Source organism: Mustela erminea, chromosome 5, assembly GCF_009829155.1.
Source record: "Mustela erminea isolate mMusErm1 chromosome 5, mMusErm1.Pri, whole genome shotgun sequence".
Lineage (NCBI taxonomy): Eukaryota > Metazoa > Chordata > Mammalia > Carnivora > Mustelidae > Mustela > Mustela erminea.
In genome coordinates, this window is record NC_045618.1 from 118,372,622 (window position 1) to 118,396,454 (window position 23,833).

General features: G+C 43.2%; 1 protein-coding gene and 1 non-coding gene across 5 annotated transcripts in view; both read left to right on the forward strand.

Annotated features, from left to right (window-relative positions):
• TTC7B (tetratricopeptide repeat domain 7B) overlaps positions 1-23,833 on the forward strand; it is a 247,880-nt gene that overhangs the window by 44,767 nt on the left and 179,280 nt on the right. For all 4 annotated transcript variants that reach the window (XM_032344681.1, XM_032344682.1, XM_032344683.1 and 1 more), the window contains one exon: positions 18,652-18,782. In XM_032344681.1, the coding sequence (XP_032200572.1) occupies positions 18,652-18,782 (131 nt within the window). The remainder of the gene's footprint in view (positions 1-18,651; positions 18,783-23,833) is intronic.
• LOC116592263 lies at positions 15,401-15,530 on the forward strand. The gene has a single exon (XR_004286426.1). It is a non-coding gene; the product is annotated as a small nucleolar RNA SNORA11 (small nucleolar RNA).

The following is a 23,833-nucleotide window of genomic DNA, read 5'->3' on the forward strand; positions in this document are numbered from 1 at the left end:
TGGGGCAGGGCCTTGACCCGGCAACCAGGCAGAGGCTTGCAGCTGCCCTGAACGGTACACGGAGAACTCAAAAGACAGGGAGGGGTTCGGTACACGGAGAACTCAAAAGACAGGGAGGGGTTCTCGGCTTTGGTGAGCTCCTACTGTGGGCCAGCTTCTGGAATATTAGTAGCAAATTATTACTAATATGTACAGCATTCTACACACCATTCTAAGCCCTTACCCCTTAACACCCTTCATCCTCACAGCAACCCTGTTAGACAGAAGCAGGTAGGGTTCCCCATTTAAGAGGAGTGAGGGGTGGGTCCCCTGTGCCAGCCCCTGGCCCTTTTTCTTCCTTTGGTGTCAAGGGCTTGCTTCCTAGACTGGGGCTGGCATATCGTGTCGGTAGGAACCCCCAGGTGACCTCCAGATACTGTCCAAGCTGGACTCCGGTCGCGTGGACCCCAGGGTTCCGGGGGTGCATTGGTTTGCTCCCAGGAGTTCTTGGAGAACTTCCATTCCACCTCCGTGAACAGCACAGACAGCACTCGGCTTCCTATGTAAGCAGTGGAGTTCTTTGGTCCTGTGAGCACGTTCCAGAAGCGGAATTCCACAGAAGGCCTCGAGCGAGGCCACCTGCTCAAGGCTCCGTCATGGGCCACACCAACCTGGACTGCGGCCAGCAGCCGCTCCAGGGCTTCCAGGCCCAGCCGGCCGCCGCCACTAGGGGGCGTGAGAGCCGCGTCCTCGCCCAGCGTCCGGGTCGCGCATGCGCCAAGCCCGCCCCAGAGCCCCCGCTCGCCGCCTCTCGCCTCCCGCCTCTCGCTGCGGCCTCCGCTGCCCTCGCCCGGGCTGACTCGAGGCAGTCCCCGAAACTGGGGTCATTGTGAGATTCGGCGCTAGGCCAGGGGTCAGAGGAGAGGGGTGAGCTTGCCAGGCTTCTTTATTAAGCTCGGGCCGGTTCTGGAAGCGGGACCTCGCCGGCAGGTGCTGACCCCACCCAGCCTCTGCTGTTTCCCCGCAGGCGTCCGCGGCCCTTGGTCCCCGAAGCTTTCCGGGCAGGCATCACTTGCAAAGGGAAAGGATATGCCAGTCTGTAGGCTGCTGGCGGAGGTTTCGCGGGAGTTGACACGGCCCCCTTTTATCACGGACCTAAAAACCCCCGGTCATGAGGACAGTGGAAGTCCAAGGATGATTTCCCTGGAAGATTGCTTGATAGATTAATATACCGATCTTGGAGTGACAGTATCTAGGTCTGACCTTCATGAATTAGGTTTTTGCCAGGGACCCTCTAGGTATCCCGGAGGCCCAGCACGGACAGGTAACTGCTGATGGTGTCTCTTCCCTGGCAGAAGGAGTTTCCGGTCCGTTGGGGCCCGTGGTCCAACCACTGCGGCTCTGCTCTTGCAGTTAGCTCGCGGGATCAGGGCTCTGGGCTGACTCTGCCAGTACTAGCACTCATGTGACCTTGGGCAGATCAGGAACCCTTCTGAGCTTCAGTTTCCTCATCTGCAGAGTGAGCAGAGAAGATAGGAGATCCAGTTTTTTTCCTTGAGAAGCTGCTTTCTCCTTTCTTCCTTTTCTTTCTTTCTTTCTTTCTTTCTTTCTTTCTTTCTTTTTTTTTTTTGAAGCCTCTAGATCCCTTTGGGTACCCTGAAAAAAGTAGTTGCATAGAAATCGAAAGGTGGAGGGAATAGAGGTGGGGCCAGGGGTGTCCTTGCAGAGTGCTTGCTGTTGCTAGTGTGCCAAACCCAGAACCAGTGGCTGCAGGGGTGCAAGAGTGGGAGGAGCTTTGAGGCCATGGCCTGGCGGTGGGAGGAGGGGTTGTGCAGCATAAGCCTTCTCACTGGTGATCTCAGGCCTCTTCCCAGCTAGATGTAACCATTTTGCCACTGGTGGGAGGCCACATGCTGTGCAGCCACTCATCTCAGGTTGCTAGTCAAAGCTTCCTGTTTATATTTAGATGGTGTAAGAAGAGTAAGAGCCCTTTTACTGCCACTGACCCATATTCATATTTAATGTTGGTGGTGTTAATAGGCTCCTCATTGGTTCTCCTTGTGAAAGCAAGCAGAGACTCAAAGGGACCAAAAAAAGTTTGGGGGCTGGAGTCCGAGGGCCAAAGTCCACTCAGGTGCTTGTTCTTAGTTCTTCTGTGATACCTGCTCTGTCTGAGTCACTGCACTTCTTACATTGTTTTGAAAATGTCTTTCTCCATTGCACTAGAGGTGAGTTTCTCCAGGGAGAAGAGCGGGGCCTGTTTTCTGAAGCCCAGCTCGCACCAGAGCACTGCACACGGGGTGCTCAGTGAGAATTGTGGAAATGAAGGAAGGACAGGCACATCTGTTCACTGGCAGCCCTCATTCCTTGCTGTAGTTGGGGCACCCAGGGCCTTCACTCGCACTGTAGGGATCTTCCAGGATGATGAGTCAGTCCGCTTCTCTTAGGAAAGCTGAGACCAGAGTTTATACGGCATCATGAATGGTTAAGGTTGAGGGTGTATGCTAAAATGTTAATTGCGTTTCATTCTGAATGGTGGGGATATGGATGATTATTATTTCCTTCTCAGTGCTTTTCTGTCTTTTTCACATACCTCTCAAAAAAGCCGAGCTTTGTCATTGCCCCCAGGAAAGGGCCTTGGTTGGTAATAATAGTTACCATTTATCAAGTACTTATTTCACTGTGTTCCAGGCACTGGGCTGAGCCTCATAGTAATTGTAGTAAGTGCTACTATTCTCATTGACTTGATGAGGAAACAGAGAGGCTCTAAGACAGTGAGCAGCTTTCTCAAAGCCATCGAGCTAATAAATGGAAAAGCAAGGGTGTTTGAGTCCAGGTCTGTCTACCCAGAAGCCCTTGTCTTTTCACTCCTTAATATTTTATCCAGCAGTGTGGCAGTTCGATAGTAATTTGATTTTTTAGAACAAAGATTGAAAGTAATCCAACACTTTAATATTATATAATTATAATAATATGCCATGTCCTGTATCCGTTTTGTTCTAGGTATATATCCAGAGAATTAAAAATATATGCCCACTCTTATGATGAGCCCTGAGTAGTATATGGAATTGTTGAATCACTGTGTTGTACACCTGAAACTAATATTACACTGTGTTACACTGGAATTAAAATTAAAAACTTAATTAAAAAAACAAAGACTGGATGTTAGAACAACAGCTACAAGAAAACATATGTGTATACGAAAACCAATATGTGAATATTAATAGCACCATTTTTCATAATTTCCAGAAATTGCAAACAACCCAAATGGCCATCAAATGATGAATGGAGGAATAAACTTGCTATACCTGTACCATGGACTATTACTCAGCAATAAAAATAATGGAGTATTTGGAACTAGATAGAGATGTGGTTATATAATATTGTGAATGTAATAAATGCCATTAAATATTTTTTAAATGGCTAATTTTATGTTATGTGCACTTTCCCTCAATTAAAAAAAAGAATGAAGTCTGATACTTGGTTTAAGAACTATGAACCTTGAAAATATGCTGAGTGAAAGAAGCCAGAAACAAAAGGTCTTACAACAGTCATATTCCATTGACATGGAATATTCAAAACAGGCCAGTCCATAGAGACAGAAAGTGGATTGGTGACTGCCAGGGTCTGGGAAGAGGGTGAAATGGGGACTGACTGTGCATGGGTATGGGATTTCTCTTAGGGGTGATGAGAATGTTCCTCTCTTAGCTAGTGGGGACGGTTCCACAGCTACGTGAATATACTAACACCACTGACTTGTGATTTTTTAAACAGACTAAGTGTTCTAATATATGTGTAATATATCAGTAAAGCTGTTTTTAAAATACGTATAGAAATATAGCAAATGAATAAAATGTTCCCACTTGGAGACCTTCCAGCCTCCTATTACCTAACAACTATAGTGGTCTCGAGAATAATCTTGGTAGGTACTATTTTTCAGGTGTGTACTGTATGTTGGGTACTGTTCCAAGCACATAACAGTTTGTTTTTTTTTTTTTAATTTTATTTATTTGTCAGAGAGATAGAGTACAGGCAGGCAGAGTGGCAGGCAGAGACAGAGGGAGAAGTAGGCCCCCTGCAGAGCAAGGAGCCAAATGTGGGACTCAATCCCAGGACGCTGGGATCATCACCTGAGCTGAAGGCAGGTGCTTAACCGACTAAGCCACCCAGGCATCCCATTTTATTTATTTATTTATTTATTTATTTATTTAAGATTCTATTTGCAAGCGCATAACAGTTTTACATACAAAGTCAGCTGTGGGTTGGAAACCAAGGAGTCTGGCTCCAGAGCCCATGTTCTTAGCCTCTACATAGTGCTGCTTTACATATGGAGACAGGTGAATCAGAGACATGAGACAGTGTAATGAAAAAGCTAAGAGCAAAAACTCAAGTAAGAGTATCTGGTTGGAGTCCTACTCTGCCACTTACCAGTTGCATCATCTTGGCTGGGTTACTTAATAGTACAGAGACCAGTTTCCTGCTCTCTAGAATGGGATGATAGTGAGTTCTCTCTCAGAGCATTCTTTGAAGGTCATATCAGTTATACCAAATTCTCAGAAGTATCTCATGTGTAGCTAGTACTCCCTACCTGTTGTTACTACTATTATGGTGTAACTAAGTAGTGACTTAATGAGCCTAAGTTCAATTGCAGACTCATCGAGTGAGCATTTCAGATTGAATTAGCATTTCATTTGCTCACAGAATTATGGAAGGGGCTTTGAAAGGTCATCTGCTCTAGCAGATGAATGTCTGATTCAAGATCTGGCATCTTTTATGAGTGGGGTGTGTGTGTGTATATGTGTGTGTACATGCACATCTTCTTAAGAAGATGCTAACTCTGGAAAGAAGACAAGAATTTCCAAAAACATCCAGAAGGGGCCAAACGAGTCTCCCAGGTCAGAGACCACTACAAATCAGAGAATCTCTGGATTGACAGGAACTTCATAGGAATTCTGGGCCGGCCATCCCCCACCCCACCAGTATTTGGTGGTTTCCATTGGTTTCTTCTCTCTATTCCCTGTACCGTGGCTTGTCCTTCTTCTGAGTTGAATACATGTGACACCTGTGGGAATCTGGCTATTCTAGAGGTGAGAACACAGGACCAGCAATCTGAGGCTGCCTTTGCCAGGACTTTGCTTTGAAGATCTTCAATCTCTTTTCCTGAGTTTCTTTTCAGCCTTGGAAATTGAGATTCCTGGAGATTCTTACTATCTTTGAAGTCTATACCACAGGGCTGGGTGATCAGAGACAGGGTATTATAAATAAAGTTTTTCTGGTATTTCCAGTTACAAACTCCCTCATGGGTCATGTTATAACAAACCATCAGAGTAGAGTGCACCTGTCCTGGGTCTGGCTTCCAGAGATGCGGTTAAAGATAAATAAGGAAACGATACCTAATGTTGTATTACATAGTTCATGTAATTATATTTTATAGCCTTTATCGCATTGCATAACTTTATAAGAAATTAATTCCTTGTTCATTTTAATGAGATTAAAAAAGTCAAAATATTTGTTTTGGCTGTTAGTGCTCCAAAGTTCTACCGTTCAAGCTGGTTTCCCAGTAGTTGAGCCTTCCTGATGCGGACAAGGAGTGGGAGGGCCAGTGAGCCTCAGAGCTGCGAGGGTGTGCAGTGCTGGGTGGGAGACATCACCGCTTTTGGGCCCTGGACCTTGACTTCTGTGCCTTCCCAATTTGAAACTCATTTTTATTGTCCTTGCTCTTATCAGACCCTGAATATGCTGTCAGCAGCTCAGTGAGACTGGGGATTGTGAGTAGGGTTCTGTGGTCAGATAGACCAGGGGTTGAAACGTGGCTTTATCATTTACCAGCTTTGGAGCCCGAAGTTCAGTCTTATCTGTAAGGCGCTGTTAACACCTTCCTGGCAGGGTGGCTATGGGGCCTGTCAAACCCCAGGCAGAGCGCTGGGTGCAGAGGAGGCCTCGATTCAGGAACCTTTATCACTGTTGAAACTCTTCAGTCTTATGTACCCAATCAGGCTCCTCGCTGAGGCTTCTCAAATTTGGACAGTCCTGAAAGAATTGGAGGGTGGTTACCCTTCTGCAGGTTTTGGCGGTGAGATGTACAGTTTTCCACTTCCTCAGCCAGACCTCCAACCATGTCGAGCCCTCAGGGAAATACAACGGAGCTTCCTTTCAGAGATGAGACGACTCCTGCCTCCCACTGGTGTTTGTTACGGTATCTTAGGATACTGCCTGGGGCAGGATACATGTGCCCCCGCTCCTGGGCCCTTTTACTGTGTCCTTCTAGCCCTCCCACAGACCTTCAGCCTGTCACTTCACTTTTCTGAGACATTCTTTTTCCACAAGATTGGAAAGAGAATGTTGCCTATTAAACAGGGCCAAATAGGCCAGTGTCCATGGAAGAGCTTCGAAAGCAGTCAGGTGTGATGTACAGGCTTTTCTCATCCTGAATTTATTTAAATGTGTTAAACCCTTCCTAAACAGGATCTTTCAGAAGTGAGTCTGCCTGTGGGAACCCCTTCCTCTGGAGGAAGATAGTTTTGGGGGCCAGGGGCTACCCAGCATTCTATCAGTTAGAGCACCTGGTCCGCCTATGTCGCCATCTATGCTCTGAAGCTGGCTGCAGTGACTGGACAGCGAGCGCTTGATGCCGCTCTCTGCAGGCAGCTTTGATCTTGGAGGTGCCGAGCTTATCAAGATGTGCATTGGGTGTTGCTGTCAGACCAGCTATTTGTCAAGTCTGTTTTTCAGTTTTTTGGTCATGCATTTCTCTGGAAAAAAGAAAGGAACTCAAAACATTATTGATGATCGCTTTCCAAACTGACAGGGTGTCGTCTGACATTGTAGTGGGGGCCAGTTTGGGCCATGACCTCAGGACTCACTTCTCAGACAGTGTTGATCCGATCCCAGACACTTGAAAATTTATAGTCTAGTCGAGAGGTCCTGTAAGTAGCTTTTGACAGAGAACTAAATATTCTGGAACCGAGCTGCGGAGCCACGAATTCACTGTGGTAAATCAAGACTCTGCTACTGCTCTGGGATGTGCCTGTGACACATGGAAAGAATATCACAGCATTTGGGAGAAGGAAAGGAATAATGTTCACCATAAAGGGCCCCCTACTTAAGAATGGACTCCTTGCCGGGGACCCATCTGTCACCCCAGTCCTTGGGTGTCCATATATCTCCCTCATTAGAACACAGGCCCAGAAAGAACAGCAGTGTCTCCTCATAGTGGAGGCTTAAGTTGTGTAACTAGGTGGAGCGTTCTTAACAACTGTGCTTGTCGATGGATTGCAGACCTAGATGACTGGATTTCAGATATTTCAGATCTCCAAATACATAAGGTAGACAAACCGTGTTGAACTAGGTTTGGCTTTTCTTTGAGTCAGTGGGCCTGGCGGGTCCTGAGCACTGTGGTCCTCTTCTGGAGCACTAGCAGTCAGGGCCAGACTGCAGTGTTACCCAGTGCCAAAGAATAGACCCATTTTTTTTTTCCTGGCCCTTGGACACACTCTGGAGAATTATTTTTTCTCTATATTAAATTCCTGATATCGACTTGCACATTATTTGGTTATTTCTCATGCAAGCAGAGGGCAGATTATGAAACAATTTATCTCTTCTTGTTGTTTTTTGGTGGTTTCGCTTTTGCACAAGTGAGCACTTAAAGCACATTTAGGAAGCTCCAGTCAAGTGTGTGCGCCTGAGTAGTTTTAGCGCTGTTCTGCCAAATGGTGAATTTGTTCGGTTTGGTTTGGTTTGGTTTGGTTTTTGAATATAAGACAATTTGTTGTGATAGTAATAATATCTTAACAATAATAATAGCAAACCCTTATTGAGTGCTTTATGTAAATAAACTCAACTAATACTCCCATTGAACTCATTCAGTTTATCTTGTATTCACCTCCAAAGAAAATTTCAAGAGGTTGTAGCAGAGTTCACACTGGAGAGAGGCTGCTTAGTGATTTTTTTTGCGACTGCATAAACAAACTTTGCTCTAAACAGGAAGGGATTGAATATTGAGCATCCAGGATTGGAGGGGCATTAAAAAAGGTATTAGAACTGTATTCCTTCTGTTTAAAAATTGAGTAGAGACTTGGAAGATAAAAATAGACATAAGTCAAGTTTCTAGAATTGCAAACTGCAGTGTCTGAGATGCAGAATACCCTGGATGTGGTTAATGGCAAATTAGACTTTGAAGAAATTGGTGAACTTGAAGGCATAGTAATAGAAGCCATTCATAATGAACAGAGAAAATTATTCTTTTTCAAAAAGTGGAGAGAGCATAAGTGAGCTGTGGGGTAACTTTAAATGGCCTAATATGCATATAATTGGGGCTCCCTAATGAGAGAGGTAGATAAAAATTTTTTTGAAGAAATAATGGCTGAACATTTTTCAAATTTTATGAAAACTATAAATCCTTAGATTGAGAAAGTTCAGTGGAGCCCACACACAAGAAACATAAAACTGAATCAAAACACTTCATAATCCAAATTGCTCACAACCAGTGATGAAAAGAAAATCTGAACAGCAGCCAGAAAGAAAGACACAGCACATGCAGATGAACAAGCGTAACGGTGGTGGTGGACTTATTGTCAGAAACCATGGACGTGAGAATATAGTGGCGTGACACCTTTTCCATACCGGGTAGGTGGAGTGAACTATCAGCTCTGATTGCCATAGCTAGTGAAGATATCTGTCAAAAATGTCAAAAAAGGCCGAGAAAGGCCTTTTTCAGACATACAGCAGTTGAAAGAATTCATTAGCTGGACTGCAAGTCCAGGTTAAAGGAGTCCCTTTACATAGAAGGAATATGACATCGGAAGGAAGTCCGAATCCATACAAAGAAAGGAAGCGCGTTGGAAGTCACAGCTGTGTCCATGGCTGCTATATGTGTTCTTCCTTATTATTTAGATGTCTTTAAAAGATAATTGGTCATTTTCTTAAAAATAATAACTATATAGGGTGGCACTGATAACCTGTATGAAAGTAAAATGCATATATAGTGAGAGGATAAAGTCTGGAAAGGGAGAAACAGAAGTCTGCATTTGAAAAGCTGTTGACCGTGGTAAGTTAAACCGTAAAGCACCCACTGACAATTCTGCCTGGAGACGTCAATACCCATTTCCATACGTGATGGAACAAGTCCACAGTTGATTGGTCCATAAAGATACAAGACCCTGGAACAAAACAGTCTACCCGTTTGACCTAATTGACATTTATAGGACACGCCACCCAACAAGAGAATACATGTTTTTTTCAAGTGTAATGGAACATTTACCAAGATTGACTATATTCTGAGCCAGAAATAAGTTTTACAGATTAGAAGGGTTTGAGTGCATCCTCTGACCTCTGTCAACCCTCAGGTCAGTGATTCACTACAAAGACTTGCAGCATTCAGAAAAGCTGCCGCTACTCACCAGTTTCTGTTGATCACAACAAAAGGCTGCAGATTATAATATGTAAAGGGAAAAGGTGCTTATGGAGTGCCCAGTGGAACAGACCTTAATTATTCAGTGTTTAGCACCTCCAGGGGTCAGACTGATACAGTGTGGCCCAAGGCCTTCACCCATAAATCACATTGCAAGTATAACTATCGGGTATGGCCTAAGGCCCCAGATATACAAAGAGATTTTTTATGAGGTGGGATGGTCCAGGGTCTTACAGGGTATTCCCCAAGAACTGCACAAGGGCCAGTCCTTTCTTGGGAACGTGCAAAGTTGGAACATCCCAAGCCTGCTTCACCTTTTTCTGCACAGACCATAATGGAATTAGTTTAGGAATCAAGGATAGAAAGATCTTGGGAAAATGCCCAAGTATTTGGAGACTAAATAATACACTTCTTAAATTTTTTTAAAATTTCCATTCAATTTAATTAATATATACTATATTAGTTTCAGAGGTAGAATTCAGTGATTCATCAGTTGTGTAGAACCCCCAGTGCTTATTCCATCAAGTGCCCTCCTTAATGCCCGTCACCCAGTTACCCCATCTCCCCCCACCTTCCCTCCAGTGACCCTCAGTTTTTTCCCTATAGTTAAGCGTCTCTTATGGTTTGCCTCCCTTTTTTAGTCTTATTTTATTTCTTTTTCCCTTCCCCTATGTTCATCTGTTTTGTTTCTTAAACATATGAGTGAAATCATATGGTATTTGTCTTTCTCTGACTGACTTATTTCACTTAGCATAATACCCTCTAATTCCATCCACATTGTTGCAAATGGCAAGATTTCATTCTTTTTGATAGCTGAGTAATATTCCATTGCGTGTGGTTGTGTGTGCGTGTGTGCGTGTGTTTGTGAGAAGATGTGGTGTGTATGGTATGCATACCACTATTGTCTTTATGCAACATCTGTCGGTGGACGCTGGGCTCTTTCCATATTTTGGCTGTTGTGGACATGACTGCCATAGACATTGGGGTGCATGTACCCCTTCAAATCACTATGTTTGTATCCTTTGGATAAATACCTAGTAGTGCAGTTGCTGGATAGTAGTGCAGTTGTAGGATAGTTCTATGTTTAACTTTTTGAGGAACCTCCATACTGTTTTCCAGAGTGGCTGTACCAGTTTTTGTTCCCATCAACAATGTAGGAGAGTTCCCCTCTTTCCACATCCTCGCCAACATCTGCTGTTTCTGGACTCGTTAGTTTTAGCCATTCTGACCAGTGTGAGGTGATACCTCATTGTGGTTTTGATGCTGAGTGATGCTGAGCTATTTTTTCATGTGTCTGTTGGCCATTTGTGTCTTCTTTGGAGCAATATCTGTTCATGTCCTCTGTTCATGGATTTTTTAAAAAAGGTTTTATTTATTTGAGAGAGAGAGAGAGAGAGCACAAGTGAGAGAAGGAGAGGGAGAAGCAGGCTCCCCACTTAGTTGGGAGCCTGACGTGGGGCTCAATCCTAGGACCCTAAGATCATGATCTGAGCTGAAGGCAGTCGCTTAACTGACCGAGCCACCCAGGTACCCCTTGATGTTTTGGTTTTTGGGTATTGAGTTTGATGAGTTCTTTATAGATCTTAGATACTAGCCCTTTATCTGATAAGACATTTGCAAATATCTTCTCCCATTTCATAGGTTGCCTTTTAGTTTTATTGACTTTTCTTTGCTGTGCAAAAGCTTTTTATCTTGATGAAGTCCCAATAGTTCATTTTTGTTTTGTTTCTTTTGCTTTTGAAGACGTGTCTAGCAAGAAATTGCTGTGGTTGAGGTCAAAGAGGTTGCTGCCTGTGTTCTCTTCTAGGATTTTGATGGATTCCTGTTTTAGGTCTTTGATCCTTGATTTACATTTAGGTCTTTCAGGCATTTTGAGTTTATTTTTGTGTAGGGTATAAGAAAGTGGTCCAATTTTGGTCTTCTGCATGTGGCTCTGCTTGGGGCTGTCCAATTTTCCCAACGCCATTTGTGGATGAGACTTTTTTACATTGGATAGTCTTTCTTGCTTTGTTGAAGATTAGTTGACCATAGAGCTGAGGGTCCATTTTTGGGTTTCCTGTTCTGTTCCATTGATCTGTGTGTCCGTTTTTGTGCCAGTGCCGTACTGTCTTGACGATGACAGCTTTGTGATATATAGCTTGAAGTCTGAGATTGTGATGCCTTTTTCAGCATTCCTTTGGCTATTTGGGGTCATGAATGAAAGAGGAGAAATAAAAATCATAAATACATAATACATTTCTAGAGAAGAAATCAAAAGTTAAATTAGTATTGTGAACTGAGTGAAAATAAAAACAACATATCAATATTTGTAGGATATTGCTAAAGCAGTACTTAGGGAGGAATTCTTTTTTTTTAAGATTTTATTTATTTATTTGTCAGAGAGAGAGAGAGAGCACAAGCAGGCAGAGAGGCAGGCAGAGGCAGAGAGAGAAGCAGGATCCCCACTGAGCAGATAGCCCCCATGTGGGACTCGATCCCAGGACTCTGGGATCATGACCTGAGCTGAAGGCAGCAGCTTAACCAACTGAGCCACCGAAACACCCCTAGGGAGGAATTTTTGATTAATTGCCTATATTAGGAAAGAAAAAAGGTCTTAGATTTATACTTTAGTATTTACCTTAAGAAACTAGAAAAGGAAGAGTAAATAAAATCCAGTGTATGCAGAAGAAAGGAAATAATACAAATTAGAGCATAAATAAATGAAATAGAAAACAGGGAAATAATAGAGAAAAATTGGAAAACCAAAATCAATGAAATAAAAAGATCTTTTTTTTTATTTTTTTTATTATTTTTTTTATTTTTTTTATTTTTTTTAAAAGATTTTTATTTATTTATTTGACAGAGATCACAAGTAGGCAGAGAGGCAGGCAGAGAGAGAGAGGGAAGCAGGCTCCCTGCTGAGCAGAGAGCCCTATGTGGGACTCGATCCCAGGACCCTGAGATCATGACCTGAGCCGAAGGCAGCGGCTTAACCCACTGAGCCACCCAGGTGCCCCAGAAATAAAAAGATCTTTAATGAGAGTTTCAGTAAAACTGATAAACCATTAGCCAGACTGTTCAGGATAAAAAGAGAGAACACAAGGTGCCTAAATCAGGAATAAGACAGTTGCCATCATTAGAGATTCTATAGATATTAAAGGGAGCAGGGAATATTATTTAAAAAAACCCTACTATGTCAATAAATTTGACAACTGAGAAGAAATGGACAAACTACTCAAAAAATATAAACTACCAAAACTCACTTAAGAAGAAAGAGATCATCCAAACAACCTTATATCAAAGACATTGAATTTATAGTTAAAGAGCTTCCCACAAAGAAAACTCTAGGTCCAGATGGCTTTCCTGGTAAATTCTACCAAAAACATAAGAAAAAAATAAAAATTCCACACCAACTCCTCCTGAAAATTGAAGAGGAGGGAATATTTCTCAAGTCATTTTATAAAGTTAGCATTTACACAAATACCAAAACCATTACAGGAAAACTATGGACAAATATTACTCATGCATATAGATGAAAAACATTTTAAGGAAAAATTTAACAAATCAAATCTGACAATATTAAAAAGAATAATGCATCATAATCAATGGGGTTTATCTTAGGACAGAAAGTTTGTTTTTAATATTTGAAAAATCAGTGTAATTTACCAGATTAAAAGACTAAAAGAGAAAAAGCCATGTGATTATCTCAATGGACAAAGAAAAAGGATTTGAGAAAATCCAGCATCCATTCTTGATATAAACTCATAGCCAAATTGGTGTAGAAGAGCTCTTCCTCAACCTGAGAAAGGGTAACTGTGAAACACTAACAGTTAACATCAGACCGAATGGTGAAAGACTGAGTGCTTTCTCCTTAAATAGGAAGGAGGTAAGGATGTTGCCCTCACCAGTACATTCAGCTGGAGGTTCTTGGGTAATAAAACACGAGGTGATACATGGAAATAAAAGGCATCCAGATTAGAAAGGATGAAGCAACCCTGCCTGTATCTGCAAACAGCATGATGGTTTGTGTAGAAATTCTAGGGAATCCACAAAAATGGGTGATAGAACTCACAATTAAATTTAGCAAGGTTACAGAATTTAAGACCGGTATTCAAGAATCAAGTGTGTGGTTTTTTTAAGGATTTATTTATTTATCTTTGGGGCGGAGGGGCAGAAGGAGAGGGTGAATCTCCAGCCGACTCCCTGCTGAGTGAGGAGCCTGATGTGAAGCTCGATACCATAACCCTGAAATCATGACCTGAACCAAAATCAAGAGTCAGACACTTAACCTCCTGAGCCACCCAGGCAGCCCAGAAATCTATAGCAATGAACAAAAGGAAATTGAAATTGAAACAATACCATTTACAACACCATAGTAAATACTAAATACTTAAGGGTAAATCTGAGAAAATGTTCCCAAGGCATGTATACTGAAAACTACAAATCATTGTCAAAAGATTAGTTAAAGACCCACATAAATGAAGAGACATGTTGTGATCATGGGTTGGAAAACTCAATATGGTTAAGATGCCAGTTCTCCCAATCAAAATCCCAGCTAACTTAAAAAAATATATATAGACAAGTAGATTTTATATGGAAATGTAGAAGACTAACATTAGCCAAGAAAATTGATTAATGGGAACACAATTGGAACACTAACACTACTTTCAAGATTTATAAAGTTACGGGAGTCAAGACAGGGTGATGTTGGCATAAGTATAGACAAATGGCTCATTGGCACAACAAAGAGAGTCCAGGAAAGACTGTACCCATCTGATTTTTCACAAAAGTACAAAGGCAAATCTTTGGTAAGTGGTACCAGCATACTTGGCTATCTATCTGTAAAGAAGTAAATGCCGATCTTTACGTTGCAACATGTACAAAGATTGTTTTAAAATGGATCATAGACCTAAATGTAAAACCTAGCCCTATAAAAGTTTTACAAGAACATAGAAGAAAAAAAAATCTTTGTAACCTCAGGTTGGGCCAAGATTTCTTAGATATGAAAGCCAAAGCACAATTTAGAGGAGGAAATATTGACAAATTTGACTTCATCAAAATTTAAGATTTCTCTTCTTCAAAAGACATGTTAAGAGAATGATAAAACTTTGTACCTGAGAGAAAATATTAGTAAATCACTTATCTGGTAGAAAACTTATATTCACAGTATATTAAGAACTCTCAAAACTCAGTAATAAGAAAACAACCCAATAAAAATGGATACAAGATTTAAAAAAAAAAAAAAAGGATACAAGATTTTAATAGACATTTCACCAAAAAAGATACTTAGATAACAAATAAGCACATGAAAGGTTGGACAATATCATTAGTCATTATGGAAATGCCCGTCAAAACCACAGTGAGATGCCACTTCACCACGCCCATCAGGACGGCTATGGTAAAACAGACAACAATGAGTATCAGCCAGTGTGTGGAGAAACTGGAAACTCCGCCACCACCCCCCCTCCCACCACCACTGTAATCTGCTGGTGGGGATAGTAAGATGGTATTACCACTTCGGAAAACAGTTTGGTATTTCTTAAATATTAAAAATAAATGTATTATCTGACCCAGTAATTCCAGTTCTAAGTATATACCCATTAAGAGAATTAAAAACATATGTCCCCACAAAAAATGACGCGTGGGTGTTCATAGCAGCATTATTTATAGTAGCTAAAAAGTGGCAACAATCCAAACGTCCATTAGTGGCAAATGGGGAGATTCGATGCAGTCTACCCAAACAGGAGTATAAAGAAATGGAGTACTGCTATAATTTGCAGGCACACTGGAAACATTATACTAAGTGAAAGAAGCTAGACACAAAAGGCCACATGTTCCATGATTCTGTTTTGATGAAATGTCCAGAGAAGGTAAAAATATGGAAATAGAAAGCAAGCTAGTGGTTGCCTGAAGCAGGGGTGGGAATAAGGATTGACTTCTTGGGGCAGAAAGGATCATTTGGGAATGATGGACATGTTCTCCAACTGCACTGTTTTGACGGTTGCACAGCTCTGTGTTTATTAAAAGTTCTAAGGGGTGTGCTCAGAGCAGGGGGCCTGAAGAAATGGCCCCTCTGTTTACAACACACCCAACAGGAATCTGGGTTCATTGTGACAAGGAGCACAAAATTTGTGGCCTTCCTATGAACAAATACCCTACACATGTCACAAAATAAAAATAAAATCTAGGTTGTTGAATTGTACTTAAACTAGTGAAATTTATGGCATATAAATTACCCCTCAATAGAGCTATTTAAAATAAAATGGTGTGCAGTAATCAGAACAGCATAATATTGAGGAAAGAATAGACAAAGAAATGAATGGAACAGAACAGAGAGTCCAGGAAGATACCCTTTCAACTATAGTCAACTGATTTTTGACAAAGGTGCAAAGGCAATTCAATAGGGGAAAAGATAGTTTCTCTAACAAATGGTGCTGGGCACAACTGGACATTCACATGGAAAAGACAAAAATCTAGACACAAACCTTAGACCTTTCACCAACGTTAACTTAGAATGGATTGTAGACCTAAGTGTAAGATGCAAAACTGTAAAACTTTTAGAACACAGGAGAAAGTCTAGGTGACCTTGGGTGTGGCACTGGGGTTCTAGATACCATTCTAAGATCTCTGGATCCATGAAAGAGAAAATTGATAGTGTAGACTGTGCTTAAACCAAAAACTCTCATTCTGTGAAAGACACTGGTCAGAGAATGAAAAGACAAGTCATAGACTGGAAGGAGATAGTTGCAAATACATAAAATATCTGATAAATGATTTGTATCCAAAATATACAAAGAACTTTTAAAATTCAGCAATAAGAAAACAAACAACCTAATTGAAAAAAGGGCCATAGATCCCAACCAGCCACTTTACCAAAGAAGACATACGGATAGAAAATAAGCATCAGAAAAGTGCTCCGCATCTTATGTCTTTAGAGAATTGCAAATTACAACAGCAAGGGGACACTACTACACACCTATTAGAGTGACTGAAACTGGGGTGCTGTGTGGCTGAAGTCATGATCCCAGGGTCCTGGGATCGAGCCCCATGAGCAGGGAGTCCGCTTCTCCCTCTCCCTCTGCCCCCCTGTGCTCTTTCTCTCACTCGTGTTCTAGCTCAAATAAATAAAATCTTAAAAAGAATGACTAAAATCTAAAAAAAACTGATAACACCAAATGCTGACAAAGATGCTGAGCAACAGTTAGTCTCATTCATTGCTGGCAAGAATGTGGAATGTTACAGTTACCCTGGAAGACATTTGGACAGTTCCTTACAAAGCTAAATATAATATTGTTTCAAAGCTATTCATAAAGTATATTTATTTCACTCTTTCTTATGAAGTCTTACTCCTGGTATTTACCCACTTGACTTGAAGTCTATACTAATACAATAACCTGCACATGAAGGTTTATAACTGCTTTATTCATAATTGCCACAACTTGGAATCAACCAAGTTGCCTTTCAATTGATTAATGAATAAATGGAATATTATGTAGGGACAAAAAGGAGTGATTGGGCCACAGAAAGATGTGGAGGGACTTTAAATGTTATGTAAAAGGAGTGAAAGAAGCTAGTGTCAAAAGACTGCATACTGCATGATTGCAACTGTGTGACATTCTGCACAAGGCAAGACCATCAAGACAATGAAAAGATGAGTGATGGCCAGGGGTTTAGAAGACGGAGGTAGGGGTGACTAGAGGGTAAGGGACCTTTTTAGGGCAGTGAATTTATCCTTTTTAGGGCATTAAATTTTAGGGCAGGGAAATTATCTGGTGCTGTAAAGGTGGACACACGACATTATGAATTTGTTAAAATTCATGAACTATAGAACACCGTGAACCCTAAAGTGGTTTAAGTATGGACTATAGTTAATAAAAAAATAAGACTAAATAAATACGAACAAAAGAATCATCATGATGCAACACTGAGAAAATGTTTTGCTTGTTATATGCCAATTTCTACCTCCATAACATCTGTCAAGAAAATGACAGAATCTTTGAGCCATACCTTCTGTGACAGACCGGTAACCTCTGAGCTCCCAGGCTCAGAGGCCCTCTGGTTGTTGGCTCCTTGTGAGCGGAAGCAGTTTCTCCTCCTTCTGGTTCTGCAGAACCATCTCCCGTGGCCTTGGAGGGACAGCCTGAAGGGACTATCACTATTTGACAAGAGCAGCTTGGAAGAGACCATTCTGGAAATGATGGTGCATGAACCCATGGGTCATTTGCTAGTGCTTAGTGCATCTGGGGCCCTGTCCCCAGTGGCGTCTGCTCTGAAAGTCAGCAGCTAACGGTGGGCATTGTTTGGCAGGTCGGAGAGCTGATTTCTGAGTCCTGTTGTGTCCTTACCTGGCTGCCAGGTTTGGGGCAAGTCATCTACCTTCCCATGGCCCATCTCAGCTTCTCTGTACAAGGAGTAGGTTTTCTGAGGGGGGGAGGTGTCCCTGGTTTCTTCCAGTTCCAGACCCCATTTCTGTCAATATCAAACCTTCTCCCACACTTTGGCCTGGAGCGGAATGTGTGTCTTGTGTGCATACATGTGTCCCGGGGCACTTGGTACAGCAGAAGCCCTCTTATGTGGAGGCACCAGACGCCCTCCCTGCAGTGTGCCCTCTCTCCACCCTGGGTTGTGCGAAGACACCTGGAGCCTGGCTTGCTCTGGGCTGGTGGCCCAGGGCAGGCCCAGAGATTGGGGGTGGCTCAGGCACGAGCCGCTCCTCCCGCTGCTGTGTCCTTTCAGCCCTTTTTGCCTTCATACATGCCAACTCGGAGCTCTTTCGGCAAAGAGGATCTCCTCCATCTCCAAAGAAGTGCCCAGAGCAGTTCTGGTATTTTCTTAGCCCACAACTGAGCCATGGTCTGTGGTGGTATTGTGACTCCAAAATTCTAAGGCTCCGAGTTGGAAGATTTTCCTAGTAACTGAGACCCCAAGAGTATTTAACAATTTTTTTTTTATGTTGAATGAGTTAAGTGGACATTTTGGGTTAGAAGATATTCTTCAGTTAGGATTATGCTGTGAGCCTACCTTTGCTTACTTTAAGGATCTTGGGACAACTTGACTGAGAAGCTCCGTGAGGTCTGAATGGGGTCATGGTGAAGTACCTGATTAGATTCTCAACCTGGATGTCAAGGTCATGTGTCCTTACTGAGGGAGGGTAAAGGACAGAGAACCTGTTTCTTCTGACAGTTTGTCACATCCTGGGACTGTTTTCTGGCCCTCTAGGGCAATATTGAAAAATTAAGCTCTATGAAAACTTAGCCAGGTTTTGTATGTTTGATTTTTTTTAGGACTTTGTTTAGAGAAGTTGCCTGTTTCCTCTTCTACCAGTAACCTCCACGTGGACCGGGAACAGGATGTCATCACCTGTTACGAGAAAGCTGGGGACATCGCTCTCCTGTACCTCCAAGAGATAGAAAGGGTAAGTGAGGACCAAGTGTTTCTTCCAGTTGATAATTTTTTAAAAATTTCAAATCAGACTGTAGAGAGCTGTGATCGATCTCTGGAAAACCTTCAACACATCTGCCTCTGGGTGCAAAGCTTGACTTCTGTTTCAGTGCAAAAGAGATGGTGGCCACAGTGGGACCTTGTGAAGAGTGTTTGGGAAGCATTTAACATCCTCAGAGCAGAAATGACGGTGTGCCCCGAGGCTGGCCAGTCACTCGTGCTCTCCTGGTACACAGTGGGCTGCCTTCATTTGTACTCATGGGGATGAGATGCCAACAGAACATTCCTCTGGGGTTTGGGAGGCTTTACTTCAGTAGTTACTCGAAAGAAAGTTACTGCTGGGGACTCCCAGCTGACCTGCTTGGAGCGAGTGTGTATCCTCTGAGACCATCTGGGGTGGCTTCCTCCTACAGTCAGTGGTTGCCTGTGGTGGGGAATGAAACCAGCAGCTGACAGGGGGGCCAGCCGAGCAGACACGGAGCAGGAAGCCCTGAGCCCACACCCTCGGGCACAGGAGGTTAGAGGCTTGTCTGCTCTGAACTTGTCTCTTCAGAAGGATCGCTGCCTTTTATCTTTGCTCTTTACTGTTCCTTCATCTCAGCCTCAATTTTACCATCTGTGAAAAGAGCAGAATAGTTTCAACCCCATGGAGTTCTGGTGGGGATTATAAAAGATCATGTAAATGAAGGGACTTAGCCCAGATGCAGAAACCCTGGATTCTTAGTGAATGTCACCTATTTATTTATTTATTTTACTGATAACAACCGGTTCTAGTCATTTCTGCTCCCAGCAGAGTTTCTTGACATTCTCACCAAGGCTTGCCACTGAGGTTCCCCCCTTTCTGCCCAGAGACATGTCCTGTGAGATTATTTGAAAAGATGAGAAATCCTGTGAGACTCTGAAAATGATCCAAGTCTTATTTCCCATCAAATTTTTGGGTTCTTGGTTTCCCTGAGGATTAGAATGGGGAGGGGCTACCAAAGTCTGGTTAGCTTTGTTCTGTTGTCACTGTACAGACTGACAGTCTTCTCCTAGTGTGTTGATGTGTGTGACAAGGATCAGAATTGCTTTGTAAGGGGCAGGGAGTGCAGGTGAGCGCCACAGAGACGGGGAGGGGAGAGTGATGGGCCCAGCTTGGAACCTGGGCAACACCAGCATGGCTTCTAAATCAGGGGTCGTGATGTCTGGGAACTCAGGAAGATCCTTGACTGTCTTGCCAAAATGTTCTATCAGAAAGCTGCTACGAGAAAGGAATTTTTTGGTTATTCAGAATTTGTGGTATGATCTTTAGAGAAATGATTGTGCAGCCTGCTTTGAAAATCTACACTGTTTTCATCACATACCTCCTTGATAGCCAGTGCTTAGAAAGGGAGAAGCAGTTCTTGTTGACCCCACAGCCCTTTTGCCCCATAGGGGCCCTTGCTTTGTACCTTACTCTCCAACATTTGTTACAGCCCTGTCCTCTCGGGGCTGCCTTCTCTTGGCTGGCAGAGAGGAGGGTGTCTGTTACACATGTATTTAATGACACGGGGACTGGCAGATCTGGATGTACTTCCTGTTGTGTTCGTGTGTAACCACCTTCTCACTGTTGGGTTCTCTGGCCAGACCATCGAGGAGGAGACTTGTATAATCACAGCATTTTTTAAAAAAAGATTGATTAATTGATTGATTGATTTTGGAGAGAGAGAGAGAGGGAGAGCGCATGAGCAGGAGGGGCAGAGGGAGAGGGGGAGAGAGAATCTCAAGCAAACTCCATGCTGAACACAGAGCCTGATGCGCAGCTCGATCTCACAACTCTGACATCATGACCTGAGTGGAAATCAAGAGTCTGACACTTAACCAACTGTGCCACCCAGGTGCCCTGATCATAGGATTTAAAAGAGATTTTTATGTGCAGTTTTGGGGAGACAGTGTCAGAGGATGTCAGATTTGAAGATGAAATGGAGGCCCAGACAGGGAGGACACAGAGAAGTTAGGACCAAAGCTAGGATTAGAACTCTTCTGACACCAAGTTCAGGGCCCTCTCATGTCATTATCCCAGGCCGCTGTACACAAGTGCACACTGTGTCGTTTCCCACACTCTCACCTGCAGAAAGTGCTCCGTTTGGCCAAGCGAGCTCTTGGTAGCGTGAGGAAGCTGCCTCAGGCTTGGGTACAGTCCTAGGGGGTAGAGATGATTTTCACATTTCTGGCTCCAATTTTCCAGCGTGAGTTTTCCTTTAGGGGAAACCACTTCAGTCCTCGCCAGGTCCAGCAAACTGGGATATTAGTAGTGGGAGAGACTAATTGAACCAAGTATCTGTTTTGACTGTAGTAAGTGCTCAAGAAGCCATTTGTTGATTCATGGGAGGTCTAAGAGAAAACCCACTTTCCTTAAGTGACTGCTGGGCCTGGTGAGCGTTCAAGGTCTTTATGAGGCAAGATGGGGGGGTGCTAGGTAGTAGATACCACCTTGGCCTTTTTTAAAAATTTGAACTTAAAATAACTTTTAAGAATTATGCTAAATTAAAAACAGAAATGTGGGGGCACCTGGGTGGCTCAGTGGGTTAAAGCCTCTGCCTTAAGCTCAGGTCATGATCCCAGGGTGCTGGGATTGAGCCCCGCATCGGGGGTCTCTCCTCAGCGGGGAGCCTGCTTCCACCTCTCTCTCTATCTGCCTACTTCTCTGCCTACTTGTGATCTCTGCCTGTCAAATAAATAAATAAAATCTTAAAAAACAAAAAACAAAAAACACAGAAATGTGGGGCACCTGGGTGGCTCAGTTGGTTAAACAACTGCCTTCAGCTCAGGTTATGATCCCAGGGTCCTGGAATCAAGCCCTGCATCAGGCTCCTTGCTCAGTGGGGGGCCTGCTTCTCCCTCTCTCTCTCTACTGATCCCCCTGCCTGTGCACCCCGGCTCTCCCTCTGTCAAATAAATAGATCAAATAAATAAATAAATAAATAAATAAAAACAGAAATGTTAGGGAAATAGAATCTGAAAGAAGTAATGGACTGGGACAAGCCTAGGTAAATAGGGCTTTGTTTTTCTGGGTAGGCAAGCCTTGTATCTAGAAAATCCCGCACACTCTGTTCCTATATGGCTTCTGCTGGGGACAGGCCATTGCTCATTGGTTTACCTCCATTTTCCAGCCATTCCATAGTGAAGAAACTTCTGTTGGCGAGGACCTTTGGCATTTTATTAGTATTGGTTCTTAACTTCATTCACTAGCAAGAAAAAAATCGGGGAAGAATTTTTGAGGACAGATTGGAGTGTCATGGTCAGTATTTTCTCATGATCTGAAGCCACAAAATCATGTTTCTGAGGCAGCCCCATTCTCTGAATAGTGGAGATGTTTGATGATAGATTTGTTTGCTACCTGAAGGACAATAACTCTTGAGAAAGGGGGAGACCTTGGCTGACCCCTGAGGCAGCTAACCTAAGCTGTGAGAGGGAGCAGAGCACTGTGGTAGAGTGATGGCCAGTGTCAAGATCCTGGATTTGCTACCTTTTAGCTGTGGGACTTCGGGCCAGTTACTCAGCCTCTCTGTGCACCACACGATCCTCATCTGTAAAGTAGCAATAGTGACTGCTATCAGGCTATGGTGAGGATAGAGTGGCTTAATTAACGTACTTCCTGGTACGTGGTTAGTAACAGTTAAATGTTAGCTTTGTTGTCATGTTCTGTACCTGTGTCATCTGCCAGTGGATTCTTTCTTCATCTTAGAAGATTTCAGATAGGTAGAACATTAGAAACATGCTGGGTTTTTTGTTGTTGTTGTTGTTGTTGTTTTAAGATTTCATTTATTTATTTGACAGAGAGATCACGGGTAGGCAGAGAGGCAGGCAGAGAGAGAGATGGGGAAGCAGGCTCCCCACCGACCAGAGAGCCTGATGTGGGGCTCGATTCCAGGACCCTGGGATCATGACCTGAGCAGAAGGCAGAGGCTTTAACCCGCTGAGCCACCCAGGCGCCCCAATGTTAATTTTTTTTTTTAATTTTATTTCTTTATTTGACAGAGATCACAAGTAGGCAGAGAGGCAGGTGGAAAGAGAGGGGGAAGCAGGCTCTGGCTGAGCAGAGAGCCCGATGTGGGGCTCCATCCCAGGACCCCGAGATCATGACTTGAGCTGAAGGCAGAGGCTTAACCCACTGAGCCACCGAGGTGCCACCCAATGTTAAATAGTTTTTTTTTTTAAGATTTTATTTATTTATTTGACAGAGAGAGTAGGCAGAGAGGCAGGCAGAGAGAGAGAGAGGAGGAAGCAGGCTCCCTGCTGAGCAGAGAGCCCAGTGCGGGACTCGATCCCAGGACCCTGAGATCATGACCTGAGCCGAAGGCAGCGGCTTAACCCACTGAGCCACCCAGGCGCCCCTGTTAAATAATTTTTAACAGAATATTTACAGAGTAGTTTTTCTCGGGAGAACTTGGTTTTCCCTCTCTTGTGCAGAAGCTGATGGGATAGCATCTTACCCCCGCCAGAGTCTCCATGTCATATCTGGGCTCTGGGCTTCTGTTTACCCCCCAACTGTCCGACCTTGGTCCAGTTGTGTATTTCTGTGTGCCACAGCTTCCTGTTCTCATGGGGGCGCTAATATTGCCTGATTTGTCTGGGGCTAGAGAACTCGTGAGCCAGCTGCCATAGGAAATTTCCATGTGTTCTTGCCGCCGCTGCCCCCATCTGAAGGTGGAGGCAGGGCCAAAGAATATTTGAATACACAAATTTGAATATTTGAAATATTTCAAATATTTGAAAATTTGAATACACAAAAGCAGGGCAATTAACTATTTATTTAGTGTTGTTCTTGTTCTGTTAGGGTTATAGAACCATCTAATTTTCTCTGATAGTTTGTTCTCTGAAGGGGAATAAAAGGTACTTCCAAAATTGTGCATATACAACAACTTAATCAGACAAATTGAGTTAGATTAGAAATGACAGAGGCTGTCCTTGATTTGTTTCTCTTCAGATGGTGGCGTCCTGCCAATGGTAAATAGAGTTACCTGCCCCACAAGGAGCTTCTCTCGGTGCCGTGATAGGAATAAC